The sequence below is a fragment of the Phyllostomus hastatus genome, unplaced genomic scaffold (genome assembly GCF_019186645.2).
Source record: "Phyllostomus hastatus isolate PE091 unplaced genomic scaffold, TTU_PhHast_1.1 phas_contig_148, whole genome shotgun sequence".
Lineage (NCBI taxonomy): Eukaryota > Metazoa > Chordata > Mammalia > Chiroptera > Phyllostomidae > Phyllostomus > Phyllostomus hastatus.
Window position 1 is genome coordinate 1,934,079 of NW_025333607.1, and position 15,813 is coordinate 1,949,891.

The following is a 15,813-nucleotide window of genomic DNA, read 5'->3' on the forward strand; positions in this document are numbered from 1 at the left end:
TAAAATATAATTGACTGAAATATTCCCTAAATAGCTGGCCCTTGAATGACATGGGGATCAGGGGTGCCAACGCCCACGCAGTTGAAAACCCATGTGTAACTTAAGTCAGCCCTCCACACGCGTGGGCTCCCAACTGTGCACTAAAAGCACAGGAGACCCCAGGACAACATGGGTTTGAACTGCACAGGTCCGCTTACACACGGACGTTTGTTTAGAGAACTCAGAGAAGGGAAGTGCATTATACTGACCCGAACCTTAACACCGTTGTTCTTTTACTCCTTCCTGACTGTCCAAATTTTATGCTTTTGTCAGATTCGTTCTGTTTAAAGAACACCTTTTAGACATTCTCTCAGGATGGGTCTGGGGCAGTCAAATCCTCAGAGTGCTCATCCAGCTGAGGCCTGGATTTCCCCCTCCTTCCTAAAGGGGATTTCTCTGAACACAGAAGTCTAGGTTGACAGGTGTTTTTTTTTTTCTTCCAGCTCATTGAAAAATGTACCACTTCCTTCTGGCCTCCATGTTTTCTAAGCAGAAATACAATTACTCAAATTGCTTTTCCCCTAAAGGTGTCATTTTGATAGGGGACTCAAGAGTTGAAAATTTTTAATAAGAAGTTGACAAGCCCAGTAGGTAATGCATACATTAAAGCTATTGTTTCAGGAACTGCAGGTACGGCTCAGCTTTCCCTCCTGGGGCAGAGCTGGAGACATCCGTCCGAGCCATTGTGTTCTGGGGAGAGACAGATGACTGCCCACCTGCCTAGGGACAGTTAACTACTCAGGGCGAGAATGCTGTAGTTTTTGTAACCTAATTTTGCTTGAATTTCAAAACCCCTCACCTCACTTTATTCTGTTATAAAACAGCTGGCTTGTAAGAAAATGTAAGACTTGAGGGTACAAATCCACCTTCTTCTCAGTCTACTGTAAAGATTCAATCCCCGTCTCTGCTTATTGGGTCTGGTAGTGACAGGCAGCATGAACACCAGCTTTCCGGTTTTGATTTCTTTCTCACTACTTTCAAGGTTATTTTCCTTGTCTTTAGTTTTCAGAAGTTTCACTCTAGTATGCCTTGGTTTAGAATTCTTTGGGTATCCTGTTCAGAGTTTACTCAGCTTCTTAGAGTGCTTTCTTTACATCTTTTGTCAAATTCAAAAAGTTTTCAACCATTAGTTTTTCAAACATTTTTTCGGTTCACCATTTTCTCCTGACCCTTAGACTTTAGATCTTTTTGTTATGTTTGCACTGTTCCCTGAGGCTCTTTTCCATTTTTTCCAGGCTGTTTTCTTCTTTTCTGGCTACGTAATTTTTTTGGTTCCCTCTTCAGTTCAGTGATTCTTCATCTGCCCCCCTTTTGCTGTGAAGTCCATCTCTGGATGTTTTTAAAATTCTGATTATTTTCATTTCTAAACTTTCCATTTGGTTCTTTATACCTTCTATTTATTTGCTGAGACTTTCTTTTTTCCATTTTGAAGCAATTTTATGATGGCTGCTTTAAATGCTTGGTGAGATAATTTTAACATCTTGGTCATCTCAGAGTTGGCGTTTATTAATTATAGTTTTTATTCAAATCTTTTATGCTTCTTGGTATGAGAGATTTTTCATTGGAACCTGCACATTTTGGTATTGTTAGGGGACTCGAGATCTTATTTAAACTTCGTGCTTCACCCGAGACTATCTAACATGAGAATGGCTTTGGGTGCTTCTCCACTGCTAGGTGGGAGTGAAGGTCCATTTCCCCACTCGGCCTTCCTGGACCTGTGAAGGAAGGGGAGGCTGGGCTATCCAGTGCCCCACTCACCTGCACGTGCACAGCCCTGGCTGGTGCCCCTCCCTCCCTGGCCTCTGCTCACACTGCAGGGGCCTTATGGTGGCATCTCAGCTCCCAGCTGAAGTGCCGGGATGGCTGGCTCCTCATTCACGACAGCTGCTTGGCTGCGGGTCAGGCTCCAGTGTTTGCTGTGGGGTTTGGCTGGATCATGTGGTTAATACTTAAAAGTTTTCTGTCTTGCTAGAAATAGTTCTCCTGGTCTGGCCCACATAGAAGGCTTCATGGGGCTTTCCTTGTCTATGGCTGTGGGCATTCTGGGCATTCAGGACATTCTGGGTGGCCGGCTTCTCCAACTCCAAGTGTGGGACAGGAGCTCATCACCAGTTGTTCCTTGGCTTCTGAGTTCTGCAGCCAGCACCCTCCCTTCTCTCTGTCATTCAGAGTCCCAGTGTGTTCTCTGCAATTCCCAGGGTGACAGCTGAACTTAGCAGGCAGAGCAAGGAAAGACACATCCACCCCACCTTTCCAGAAGCAGAAGTCTCCCAGCGACAGCTTAGTAAATGGAGCGCACTTGGGAGCAGCTGGACATGTCCTCTGCTCAGTAAATGATGTTTATAGCAATAAATCATATTCTTTGTCCATTCCCCCAAAGAAATTACATTCTGCTGAGACATAGTAAATTCTGCAGCAAGTCTCTAAACACCTTCATCTTCAATCTGGAGGGTAATTGTAAGAGTAAGATGCCAAGGACGATATCTAACTTCTCACACTATAATTCCTCTCCTGAGGAAGATTCCAGAAAACTCACGTCCCCAGACACGCTCACTCTTTGGTGCTGGCATATGCCTGTGGTTCTACTGCACCCTAGGGAGAGCTGGGCTTGGAGCTAAACGAGAGGAAAACCCACAGACAGGACCAATCGTCCAGTAGGAGCGGAGGCTGTGACATTTGGTTCTTCTAGGGACGGACCGAATAGGAGGTGTCTTCTTTGTGAATTACGTAAATGTCTGACCACTATGCTGCATACCTGACACTAGCGTAAAATAATACTGAATGCCAACTGTCAATGAAAAGCAAGCAAATAAAAATTTTGAATACAAAGCACCCTAGCTGCCCAGGGCCCCTGTTAGCGGGTGGGCCGACTATGCACCTGTGGTTGTATGTTGTCCCAGTTTGCAGGGTGTCAGAAACTGCAAACTGGCCTCCTCCATGAGGCCATCACACACCTCACCATTTTCAGTAAGTCTCTTACTTGTTTAAACTAACCAAATGGATTCATTGGTGAACCCATGAACACTAACTACACAGCCCTGGTCAGTTTAAAGAGAACAGGGAAAAATACCCTTGTAACTTATGATACAATTTTGCAGCACACGAATCCTGAATGAGCTGACACCCTGAGTAAAATGGAGCGGTTTCCACTCATCCTCGTACCTGTTCTTGAGGTGGGGACCTGAACTCCTTTGTCTTCCTAGCTGTGAGCGCGGCCGACATGTTTAGGGCCTGCATAACCTCATTATAGCGGAAGCGCTGGTTGTCTTGCAGCTTGGCGACAAAGTCATCTGAAAAGGCCACAATGGCTTCTATCCGGTGTCGGACCTGGCAGTCACAGAGGTACTGAAGGAGCAGGCACATCTAAGAAGACAATTGAAAAAACACCAAGTCTGAATCTTGAAACAGTTCATGGACATCAAGTCAAAATCAGGGCAGACATGCCTAGCTGCCAACTCTGCTCCTCTGGGCACAGAACCTTGGGTTTGTGCAGCGGGTCCCAGGGACAGAACAAAATTTAGGCCAAAATTGCAGAGGCCTGTCCCTTGGTGGACACTCCCTCTCCTGGCCCCCAGCAGCCCCTGGTGCAACAGTCAATGAGGTACATAAGAAGTGTGCCAAGGGTCTTCTGGGAGAGAACTTCTATCGTAATAACAGACTGGAACACTTTCCTGTCGAAATGAGAGTTCCTGGGCTATGACATGCTCCCTGGAAGGAGAGAAGCTAACCGCTCAGGGTGGAGACCACAGACTAAGGGTCACAGGGGGACACTAAGTTCTGGGTTTCGAATGGCACCACTGAGTTCCAGCAGTTCTAGAATCATCTACCTCTAGACTTTGCACATAGTTAACTAAGTGGTTTTATCACACAGTCACTAAATGGCTAACTGGATATTCTCTTATGGGAAGCTGAAAAGGTTTTTCACTGTACAGTAAGTCTTTACAAACATGTGTACCAAGAGACGCTATGCCCAAGTTTAGGAAAACATTTAAATACAGTGATACCAATTGTGATTCAATACAAGACCCTGGGCGACACCGTCCACAAGAGAGCCATTGCTGTCAATGGTGGCTCTAAAGTAGCCCCAGTGTCCACCCCCTCTCATTTGCCTTGCCCTAGCCTGAGCACACCCCTGGGTCTGGGCCTGCATGATGGCATCCTGGCCCAGTCTGCCCCGACCAGCCTCTCTCCCTCACACCTGTCTTACTCACAGCAGCTACACTGTGATTTCAGGATAAAATTTTCTAGCTAAAACTCTTCATTGGTTTTAATCGCACTTAGGCTAAAATTCATAGTCCATCATATGGCTGCTGGCAGCCGACAGCTCCCATCTGGGTGGCCTTCCCTCTGCCTGTCTCACCCCTTCTCCTGGGCTCACTGGCTGCAGCCACGTGGTCGCATCCTGATTCAGAGCCTGCGGAGCTGTGGATCCTGCGTACAGGGTCCCTGAGCCCTCCCACTCCTTGTCCACCTGTCCACGCACACTCATTGGTCTGACCTCAGGTAGAAGGTTCCCGGCCTTTCTCACAGCCTTCTAGTACTCCATTCTACTACGCTAGTCGTCCACTCCCTTCCTGCAGGTCATTAATGCCTTCATGTCAGTGGGGAGACATTTGGAGAGAAGTGCATCAGCAAGTGCACACTGCCCCCAGGGGCTGAGCTGCTGGAAGGCAGGGCGCCCCGTGCCGCCCCCAGTACTAGCGCCTGGCTCAGAGAAAGACCTGCCAGCGGGATGGAGGGGAAAGCCGCGTGCCAACGATGCACACACCCAGGTGGCCCCAACAGACCAAAAAGGCTGAAGAAAGGTCCTCAGACATCGCGAGCACAAAAACAGGCCATCCGGTGGTTCCTCCCCAGGAACACACGCAGAAAGCAACATCTGGCTGTGGGACATGTGCCCTGAGGTTGGCGAGAGTGTGGGCGGGGTAGGAGAGTGTATAAAGCCCCTGGCCTTCAGGCATTCCAACAAACGGGGTGCGATGCAGAAACTAAAGGAAAGACACAGGGAATGGCAAAGGACCCAGGGGGAGAAGAGCTGGCAGACAGAAGCCTGTGCCCTTGGCTTTCAGACACATATACTAACATACACACAACTGTACACACACAGAAATAGACATACACTCATATACACACATATACCCACAATCACACACACGACACACAAATACAGGTATACATACCCACATACAATTCTACACGCAGAAATGTGCATATACACACATATACACAACTATACACACAATTATACATACATACAAATGGATACGCACAAATATACATATATATACATATATACAACTATACACACATGCAAATATATATGAGGGGAACTTCAGCCAGTGAGGTCCCCCGGGGCCATGGAGATGGAACTAAGGAGTCCTCCCAGCCACAATCTTGTTGCTCTGGCAGGAAAAAGGTGGAGATTCCTTCCACTGGAGAATGCCCCGAGCCCTTCCCCAACATGGCTTTTATTGGGGTTGGGAAGTGCAGGGGGATGCAGCACACATGCACAGCTTATCATCAATGTCCAACAGGATATAGTCATAAAAAACTAACATTGTCTATAGATAACAGTTAAAGAAACACAGAAATCTTTTCAGATTGAGGTCTGCGAGACATGCAGGTGCCAGATGGCTGTAAAGGCCTATGTCATGAAGGAGGGGGTTTCACTCCTTATGCCTTGAACTCAAGCATCTGGGTTATACTGACATGGCTTATCACTGAGCAGAGTTGGCTTCAGAGGACAAAAATGTACATTCAAGCCTGATTCTCACAGGACCCTCAGCGTTAGAATCAAGTCATGCCTGCCACCAGCGTTATGAGCTGGTTTTCCAGGGAGACTCACCAGCCCCTTTCAGAGCTTGCTCTCACGGGGCTACAGTCTCCAAAACCACACAGAGCCATCCCCAACAAATACACACAACTCTACACATGGGTGCACATATAGACACATAAACGCATCCATACACACACACACATACACATGCATGCACACACACAAGCCAGACTTTCAGATATGTACAGCAGACAGATGTGTCCTTTGCCAAGAAAACTACCTTGATAAAAACACTAAATTTATCTTTTATGAACTACTATCAGTTGACTCAATTGAAAAGTCCATTAAATCCATTCCAAATATAGGAAAATTAGAGTTATGGGTCCCAAAACACAACTGGGCATCAGTTTTCTAGATAGCCACACTATACAGGAACACACACACACACACACACACACACACACACACACAGAGGTGGGTCTCAGTGCCTGGGTCTCCCACAATCCTGAGCTCCCCACCCCTCCTTCCCTGGCTTACCTGCAGGCTTCTCCCCCGCTCACCTGCAGCTCCCCCCCTCACCTGCAGCTTCACAGGCTCAGGAAGCTTCATCTGCAGCAGCCCCTCTGCTGCGTCCCCACGTGCGCCCTCAGGCCTGGCGTCATCGGTGTGGGGCTCCACAGGCGGTGCCTGCTGCTCCTCCGGGGCGGCCTCTGTGAACACCCGGGGCTCAATCAGCTGCAGGATGTGCTTCAGGTCCTCGCCTTGGAAGACACCCATGGTGAGCAGCGTGTAGAAGAGCTTGATGAGCGGAACGAAGAGGAACTCGGTGGTGCCCCCTACAGGGTCCCGTGCCCGAAGTCCACCCTCCCGCACAGCCTCAGTCAGCATCTGCATGGTCTTGGCCTTGAGCGTGTCCAGGGGGAACTCGGGGCTGTCCTGGTAGCAGTCGTGGCTGAGGCTCACAAAGCTAGGCGAGGAGAAGCGCATGCGTGGCCGCAGCGACGTACTGAGGCCGATGCCGGGCAGCCCGTGCTCCTTGTGCTCGTCTGGAAAGAGCGTGATGCTCTTGGTCTCATCAGTCATGGGCACGATGAACTCGTTGTTCATCATGAGCCGGGCGGTGGCGTAGGCGCTCAGGTGGATATCGATGAGCAGGTCGTAGTAGCCGGTGCGCAGCAGGCCGGGCATGTACTTGCTCTGGATGGCGTAGAGCAGCTGCGCCTCATCCACGTGGCTGCAGAGGGCATGTGCCACACGGTGGTTGCCCAGGGCGCACACAGCCGAGTAGAGCCGCAGGGTGTGCGAGTGGAAGCGCAGCAGCTCCTCCTGCTCCGTCAGCTCCAGGATGTCCACGGACCTGCCGGGGGCGGGGTGGGGTTCCCTGGGTCACAGGAGGAACGGGAGCTCGCACCAGCACGCGCTCTCTCCTGCTCCCTGCCCTTTCCCGTGGCATGCGAAGGGCAGCACAGATTGTTTAAAGATCAGTTCTAGACATTTTACAAGAGTCCTTCCACACAGAATTTTATGCTTAAAACTTCCACCCACTCGTGCTTGCACCCTCTCTTCATCGTCCATGCTCCCAAGGCTCGAGGCGCCTCTCAGATACCGGGGTCTCAGTCTGAACCCAGCAACCCCTCCTTTCAGAATGTGAGAACTCCTTGAAAAACCCCAAGTCTCATTTCCAACTGGCTGACTGGTTCCCAGAAGCCAAAAAACTGTGCCTTAGATTCAGGCATCTGCACCCTTTTCTCTGACCTCAGTGCTCACTATCCACTAACCAGTCAGAGCAGGTAACCAAGCTGATTCCTGGACACGACCACCCCTCCAGCTGACCTCCCGCACAGAACACACAGGGTTCCGCCCTCCACCAGGGTGCATAGCTCGCAGCGGCTCAGGAAACACACCACAGAGACGCTTCCCACTCAGGAAGGTTTCTGCTGGGCAACCGGGTTTACACGGGCTCCTACTCCAGGTCATTTTGCTTCTGCCACAAACCATGCCCTTTCAACACATAAAACCTCAGAAACAGGGCCAGAAGATACCTCAAGTCTTTCCTTAGGGAATGAGGCTATTTTAAGAGCACATAATTGCCTTAGACAAGCTGCTACTCCTTCGGAAAGGGGCCCTTGGTGAGGCTGTCATATGAGTTCATCAGAAAAGGGCTGTTACACATTTGTGCATTAATATTAACGTGTTTCCAGAACCCCACCCAGGACACAGTAGGGACCGAGGAGTCATGAACTGTTGTTCAGCTTTGTCACATCCCAGCTACTCCATTACCCTGCCCATGCCTAGCCAGTGTATAAGGTTTTTCAGGTCACAGGCATTACATGAAAAGCCACCAAGGCTCGATGGTGCAGTCTGTCCAGATGCCACCTCCCACCCCCCAGAATCAGAAGCTCCCTGCACTGCAGTCTCAAAGCAAACGATTTCCCACCACACAACTGCAGGTCCCCACTGCCAGCACCTGATTCTTGGGAAGGTACAACTGAGTGGCCCCTCCCTCAAAGTGTGGTGGATGGTGACCCCAGGTCTTGGCTGGGCTTCAACACCCCCAGGAAGATGATCCCCCACCCTGCAGCCAGAAGGAAGTTCAAATGCACAAACGTGTGCACCGCAGCCACACAGACCACCTGCACTCCAGGTGTGTACTAAAGAACACAGTGCACGCAGTGGGGTGAAACTGGAGACAACTGCACTTAAACAAGAAAAAAACGAACACAGTGCACCCCTTACACAATGTCAGAAGCACGGACAGACGAGACTCCACACTCGCCACTGTGGCTCTCACCCCAACCCACCCCTGCCCATTACTCACTCCATGATTCCCTTCAAGTACCTCTCCCCCTTCCAGACCACTCTTGTAAGGGAGGGGCCAGGTCTGCTGCTCTCCCCACTCTGTATCCACAGCCAGGAACCCCAGGGGCACTAGTGCAGGTCTGTGCGGATTCTGAAGGTCTGCAGTCTACACCTTGTAACTTCACACTCACATCAGGAGGAACCAAGGCACACGCCTCGACTGATTTAGTCTGTCTTCCCTCATAGTAATCTCTTTAACATTTAACATAAAACACTTCAATGTAATGCTCTAAGGTTCACTTCTTTTACAGATTGCATCGGTACTTTGTTCTTGTTATTGCCAAACAACACTGTACGGAGGGGCCACACCTATGTACCCACGCCTCGCTGCTGGACATTTGGGGGAGCCCCACTTTTTGGCTGCTGTGAATAATGCTGCTATGAACATTGATGTACAGTGTTTTGTGGCCATATTTTCATTTCATTTCTCTCAGGTGTGTGCTTACTAGCAGTGGAATTGATGGGTCGCATGACAAGTCTGTATTTAATTTTTTGAGGAACTGACAAGCTGTTTTTCAAGGCACATGCTAAATTTTAAAGCTATTCAAATTTCTTTGCAGTGCCAAGTATGTCTAAATATATAAAAGTGCGCCTATCTCCTGCAACTGTTCTAGGGTTAAAGACTTCAAATACAAGAACAGCAAATGTTCGTCTTTGCATTTTTCATGCTATGTTTTCACTCTGTGATCACACTTTCTGATATTTTGGGAAGCCAATCTTGGTCCACAGCTTAGAAACAGCTCCTTTTGATCACGAGGCTGCTGAATCAAAGACCTCACAACTTCATCGGCCACAAAGTGGAAAAACTGATGTGCATGAAGCCACCTGTGAGCGCGGACCACTCTGTGCTGCCACGATCACCACCTAGAATGCAGGTCCGTGGTTTCCAAGGCTTTCAGCACCTGTTCAGCTTTCTTTTGTGTGTGTCACTTACTTTCAGTTTTTCGTGCCTGTCAAATGGAGGGTTAAACTGATTTCTGTGACTCTGTCTCTACCACCTTGCAACTTTAGGACACCGTGTCACTCATAAAGTTGGGAGCCAGACCACAGGGGCACCTGCCTGAGATTTCACTTGCTGTTGCCATAAGAAAAGCAAGAGGGTGGGAAGAAATAGCGCCCCACCTCACCACCTCCCCAACGGCAGCATAATCGTTTTGTCTCAGGATTTGAACTTGGAATATGTAAAACAACGTCTCCATTGGACATGAGAAACAAGGTATTTTTACATCTCCGTTTGTGCCCCAGCGCCACCCCGGGGCCCCCAGGACAGTGCAGGCATGGGGCAGACCTGTTCTCCTCGGGGATGTGCAGGGACATGAACTGCAGGGGGTCCGAGCACTGCACCAGCCAGCCCTGGCGCTCACCGACCCGGGACACGTCCACCTTCAGGAACTGGTTGGGCATCCTGCTCCACAGCACGTGGGACAGGAACTGCACGTGCAGCCGCGGCGGACACTGCGGCACGGGGTTCCGGTGCTCGCTCTTGAAGAGGCCCGCAGAGAGAGGCATCACGTTCTAGGACAGGAAACAGAGAAGGTCCGTTACGACACTGCCCGCAGTACCGGTGACGGGAGCTCTGCAGGACAGGTCACAGAGGTAAGGTCTACAACACATCGGCCACAGTACAGGAAATACCAGAAGTCAGGCTGAAGCTCCAGCAGGGAGACAACACTAGGGGCGGAAATGCCCCGAGTCCAAGGCAGGTGGCTGCCACAGCCTCGCTGGCCCACGGAGACAGCAGGTGCAGCCAAGTGTCCCCACGCCCTTCAGATTGGCTCTCCAGGCTGCTGGCAGTGCCAAACTTCCTGGCACCGAGGTCACACCCTCCTGGCTTTCTGTCTGTGGGTCCTGTCCCCACCTGGTCCTGAGCCCACGCCCTGACTCTGTCAGACTTGCTGAGTTTTAGTGACTGGTGGTGAACTGGACACAGCCCCCCACCCCCAGAGAGCCCGCTCGCCAAGGCGAAGCAGGATTGAGCCGGCATCAGCCCCCACAACGCTGCCCCCCACCTTCCCCCACAGCATAGATCTGCGGCCCCCTAATCCCTCAGTCTGGTCTCCAGGACAGAACGCTCTCGACTCTGCCAAGGCCTGCACATCCATGTGTGACTGTGACGCCAACCTGCCTGCCTGTCCTGGGCCATGTGAAACCCATCTCATCTTCCTGCACGGCCTTCAGTCTCACCCTCCCCTGTCAGATGGCCCCGTCCCTGGTTTAGGGACCAAGAACAATATGGACAAAGCGCCCTCACATAGCTTCTGTTTTCTCACTGGAGACACAAACACAACCAGTAAGTAAATTAGTGTAGTACATCAGAGCAAAACCACAGGGTGGGAGAACCAGAGGCCGGGCAACAACACACAGGGTGATCAGAATGGGTGTCGCTGAGCAGGCGACAGTTAAGGAAAGAACCAAAGGACAACCCGTGGATATGCAGGGAAGAAATGTCCACATGGGGGTGGGAGGAGGTTGCCAATTCAGAGGCCCTCGAGAGGCAGTGTGCCTAGAAAGCATGAGTAGGCACTGGAGGCCAGCATATGGAGTGCAGGACGCAGAGCAGGGGGAGGCAGAGCCAGAGAGTCCAGGGTGCAGGTCCTTTTGGGCCAGGGAACCACTAGGAGACCTCTGAGTTGTACCATCAGGGAAAGAGAGATTCTAGGGTTTCGAGCACTGGATGGACACAATCTAATTTGCGCTTGAAAGCAGCAATGGCTGAGCAGACCATTTAATGACAAACAGATAGGCAAGGGTGAATTATGGAAACCCCATGAGGCGGCCACTTGAGAAGCGGGCTGAGAGACGACAGTGACAGGAGCAGGGTGGGGATCAGCATGGGTCAGAAGGTGGAAGATATGCTACGAGGAACCAGGACACAGACTGTGAAAGGGAAGGTCAAGGGTAACTCCCAGGTGTTGAGCCTAAGCAGCCAGAGCTGCTATGAAATGCAGGGGGAGACCAGGTGGTCAGGTTAGGAGCAGCTAGTGATGGGCGGCAGTCCAGTCTGGGACACATTCAATCTGCTCTAACACACACGCTAGTGCCAATGATGGACAGACCGACGCACACGTCCGGGTTCCGAGAAACCACCACTTCTGTTAAATGTAAGAAAACACCATCCGAACTTGCTGCCTCCTTACTCACACTTTCAACTGAAATTCACTGTAATACAGACTTTGTCCATTATTTTATAGAAATTCTTCTGCAAAGTTCCCTAATGCCCTCTTGATTAACAAATGCCATGATTCCTTTAGTCTGTATTGCATGGGCCTCTCTGTGGTGGCCAAGCATCCCACTTACAAAGGCAGAAACCAGGTTTGCATGGTTTAAGGACAAGTCCACGGTCACCGAGGCAGCATGGAAACTGTCCAGTCTAGTCACCTGACATGCACCTGGCCTCCCCATGTTCACTAGGCCAAATTCACCTGATTCCACTTCCTGAATGTCAAACCTGCTCTTCTGCTTGTGGCTGCATTCGCATCCCTCCCCTGTACACACTAAAATTATGCATTAATCCTTGATTCTTCATTCTCCTTGAGTGTCTGAACTGCTGGCTCCAATTCGTCAACAAATCTCAATTCAATTCGCTGTCAAATACTGTTAACTACTCTTCTAAAAAGCCTTCCACCCATCACTGTGCCTGCCCACCTTCTCCAGCGTCCACAGCATCAAGGTGCTGATGCCAAGCCGCTGCTGCCTGCCCACCCTTGTCCTGCGAGTGCCCAGGCTTCCACTCCATTAGCACCCACAGGTTCTCCCCCAGTGGCTGAATGACACTCCTCCTCCAGCTCCACATTTCTGGCGGGGGCCAACTATGGGACAGGAGCCAACTTCGCAGCACAGAGTCCAAGGCCTTTCGATGTGGACTTGGTCCACTTCTAGGCACCCTCATCTCCAGCCACGCCAGAAGGCATCCTCTGTCATAGTCACACTGAATTCTTCAGCTCAGCGCTTTACAGCTTACGTGTCTCTGCTTTCTGTTGCCCCCTCCCAGTCGATGTCCCCTGAGGTCTCCTATTCAATAGTTAAGAGCCAACCTAAAAGCCTCCCCTTCCTGTGGCTTTCCCTGATCCACTCCATGCAACCTGGTGTGCTTTCATCAATGTTCCCAGAGAACCTGTGTGTGCCGGAGCCCCGCACTGACCACAAGGAAGCCTGCGTCAGCTCTGTAAGCCCGTCCACTAGCTCACATGTCAGTTCCGTGATTGCCGAGCTGTATGTACTGTGGCATGGTTGTTCCACATAAGCTGAATATTACTGACAATTATGTTTATGATGACTGAAGAGAACAAATTTCTAATTATGTTCTCCTAATGACCGAAAATATATTATAGAATTTTTAAACATGGCTGACTTCCTTTTTAAAAATGACTTACAGGATTAATAGCAGTACCAATAAAATACTGAATTCATTTAAGTAAATGTTATTCCCTAACAGAACACAATCCACATAAAATACCAAGAGTGAGTCCTTCTTACCTTTATTCTTCCCAACTCAAACTGAAAGACGTTGGGACTTGTAGCTTGCGCAAAAACCGCAGGAAACAATTTGGTACTCGGCTCCACCTTGAAGAAACCAATGCACTGAATGATATTAGCAAAGGAAGAAACAGAAAGAAAACATTTTCTTCACAACAAGTAAGGAACACTTTATGAAAGGGAACCAGAGACTTGTCCTTTCTCTCACAGGGATACTGTCTTTCGATAATTATTAGGGAGCCTTTCCTTCCTTTACTACGTGAACATTTATGGGGGAATGTACTCTTTACTCTGCGGGGCATAAGGCACAGCTATTATCCAAACGGAAGTGAAAACACTCAATTGGCTTATTTCTGTTTTCATTTCTTCATAATTTATTTTTTGATCCGACAAAAGGCATTTTCCCCTAATAGGTAACAACGCCTCCCTTCAGAGAAGGGGGCGCCCGCAGCCCACCGTTACCTGGTAATACGTGCTCAGTTCCTTGCCGTTGGCTGTGAAGGTGAGCAGCCCGCTGGCGGCGTCCACCACGCAGCCGATCTCCAGCCCACTGCTGCTGCGTCCCTGCCCCGGGCTCGTGCTCTCGCCTGCGCACACCATGTAGCAGTTGCTGCGTTTGATGCTGGATTTCAAAGAACATTTTTATCTTTGTACGACCACACATGTAACAGAAAGCATGTGTATCTTGCAAACTAAACCTAAATTATGCTGCGCAAGCAACAAGCTCATGCTGTGATGGGAGAGGTGCACATGGGCCCGAGTCTGTGACTCTGAGCAAAACTCCATTGGCGCCAGGGGGCGCTCTGAATCAGGTCTTACACGTCCCTAAGTCCACACCTAATGGAGACAGGTCAACAAGCTGGAACCAGGTAAGAACTGACCTGCACCTTCCCTCCAGAAACTCAAACCAAACTGGACCTTTTTCTGAAGTTCAAAAAAGTTTATTTAATAATCATCCAATTTTGTAATTTTTGTTCTCAGAGTTTTTTTAACCACTGTTTGAGATGAGAAGCACTCGTTTTTAAACACTCGCAGAGTCCTTAGGCAAATTCTACATGAGCCATCAGTCCTTCAATGTATTTACAATTTGGTTTAAAGAAGTGTCCCTTTAGGGACAGTTCCCGGTGACCTCTTATGAGAGAGAGACTTAGCTGGAACATGCCCAAAACCAGTGGTATTACCCACAAACCCCACCTGAGTTTGGCCCTCAGCAAAATCTTCACCAGAGATGGTAACAAACAAGCTGTCTGTGCTCTGTCTGCCACTATACAGCAGATGTTTTCATGAGATCAGCAAAAAATAAAACAAAAAAGGTCAAAGGCAGGCAAAGAACAAGAAGGTGAGGTACTGTCAGTTTCTGAATCAGCGAAAGTCAACTGTGTTTCTTTGCACAACTTACATAAGATGCACCCACCCTCCCCTAGACTATTCCTACCCCAAAGTCATCTACTAGGCAGCTCATCGCTAGGTTGAGTTATTTCCTTGTATTGTCGCCTTCTCTGAGCGTCAAATATATCCCCCAGAGGATTGCTGGAGACAGGGGCTTGGGGCCCCCACAATGACATGAAGCACTCTGCACTGGAGGGTTTTGCCAGGCCCACTGTCTTGGGGTCAAAGTTCAGTGTTTCAAGTGCTGAACCCTGAAGGCAGGAGAGCGAGCTTCCTGTCACCAAAAATGAGGAGCAGGTGTAAAGGAAAAGCAACATGTGGAGGACTATTTCCATGAGACCTGTCTCAGCAGATCAGAGAGGATGCACAGGCACAAGAGGCAGATGCAAATGGTCAGATCTTCTCTTGTCTAGTTCTGCAAGGAAGATAGCCTTCTTCACTTTTTTGAAGGTTTGGTTTGAGTTTGTTTTACAAATGAGAAAGGATGGCACAGAAAGTGTAACTGACTTACCCAAAGCCACACAGCGAGTCAATGGCCAAGCTGAGGAAAGAACCCACTGCTCCTCAGTCCAAGTTCAAATGTGTCCACCTGGGCTAAACCACGAGCCCCTCACATCTCTGTCTCCCCGCCACAGACCAGCTCCTGTCATACGTATTGGACCCAATGCTAACTGCCCCACATTCACCCATCTGTAACCCCCGCCCAAAGGCTGAGGGTCTTAACCCAAGGCGTTAGTCTCGTATAAGGTCACCTGAAGGAACACAAAGCTATTACCCAGAGAGGAGCACTGCTCTCACTGTAGGACGGGTTTCACTTTTAATATATTCAGATTCCTTACTGGCTCGTATGGGCAACAGAAAGACAACTGATATTAAAGCTATTATTATATTGCTCCTCTAAGTAGAAATATTACCCTGGGTAATGTTTTCTCTGGCATGAAATCCCAGAGAAAACATTCCTAGGTTTATCCACTTTTTCATCAGATGTCGTTTGCAGGAAATGGAGGAAAACCAACCTTTCATGCACTTTTCCTTTTTCGTCTCCGAGAGTAACGGTTACTGTGCGAACTCTGTCCAAGTCGAAGCAGGTATCGTACTGGTGGAAATCAGACGTGATCCAGCCCACCCAGACGTTAGCAGGTTCTTGTCCAGGGAAGATTCTCACTGAGTAATAGTACTGTCAAAGCCACGGGTTGCAAAGGAAAATGAAACGAATCTTCAATTTGCAATGTTTTGGCTATGTATCCTTTGGCAAAACTTCAAATTGCCAAAGA

The 15,813-nt window shown here is 49.4% G+C and overlaps 1 protein-coding gene across 6 annotated transcripts in view; it reads right to left on the minus strand.

Annotated features, from left to right (window-relative positions):
* RYR2 (ryanodine receptor 2) overlaps nucleotides 1-15,813 on the minus strand; it is a 540,637-nt gene that overhangs the window by 182,898 nt on the left and 341,926 nt on the right. For all 6 annotated transcript variants that reach the window (XM_045860807.1, XM_045860777.1, XM_045860769.1 and 3 more), the window contains 6 exons: nucleotides 15,556-15,716; nucleotides 13,613-13,772; nucleotides 13,151-13,237; nucleotides 9,963-10,189; nucleotides 6,395-7,172; nucleotides 3,202-3,402 (listed from right to left, as the gene is read on the minus strand). In XM_045860807.1, coding sequence (XP_045716763.1) covers nucleotides 3,202-3,402; nucleotides 6,395-7,172; nucleotides 9,963-10,189; nucleotides 13,151-13,237; nucleotides 13,613-13,772; nucleotides 15,556-15,716 — 1,614 coding nt within the window. The remainder of the gene's footprint in view (nucleotides 1-3,201; nucleotides 3,403-6,394; nucleotides 7,173-9,962; nucleotides 10,190-13,150; nucleotides 13,238-13,612; nucleotides 13,773-15,555; nucleotides 15,717-15,813) is intronic.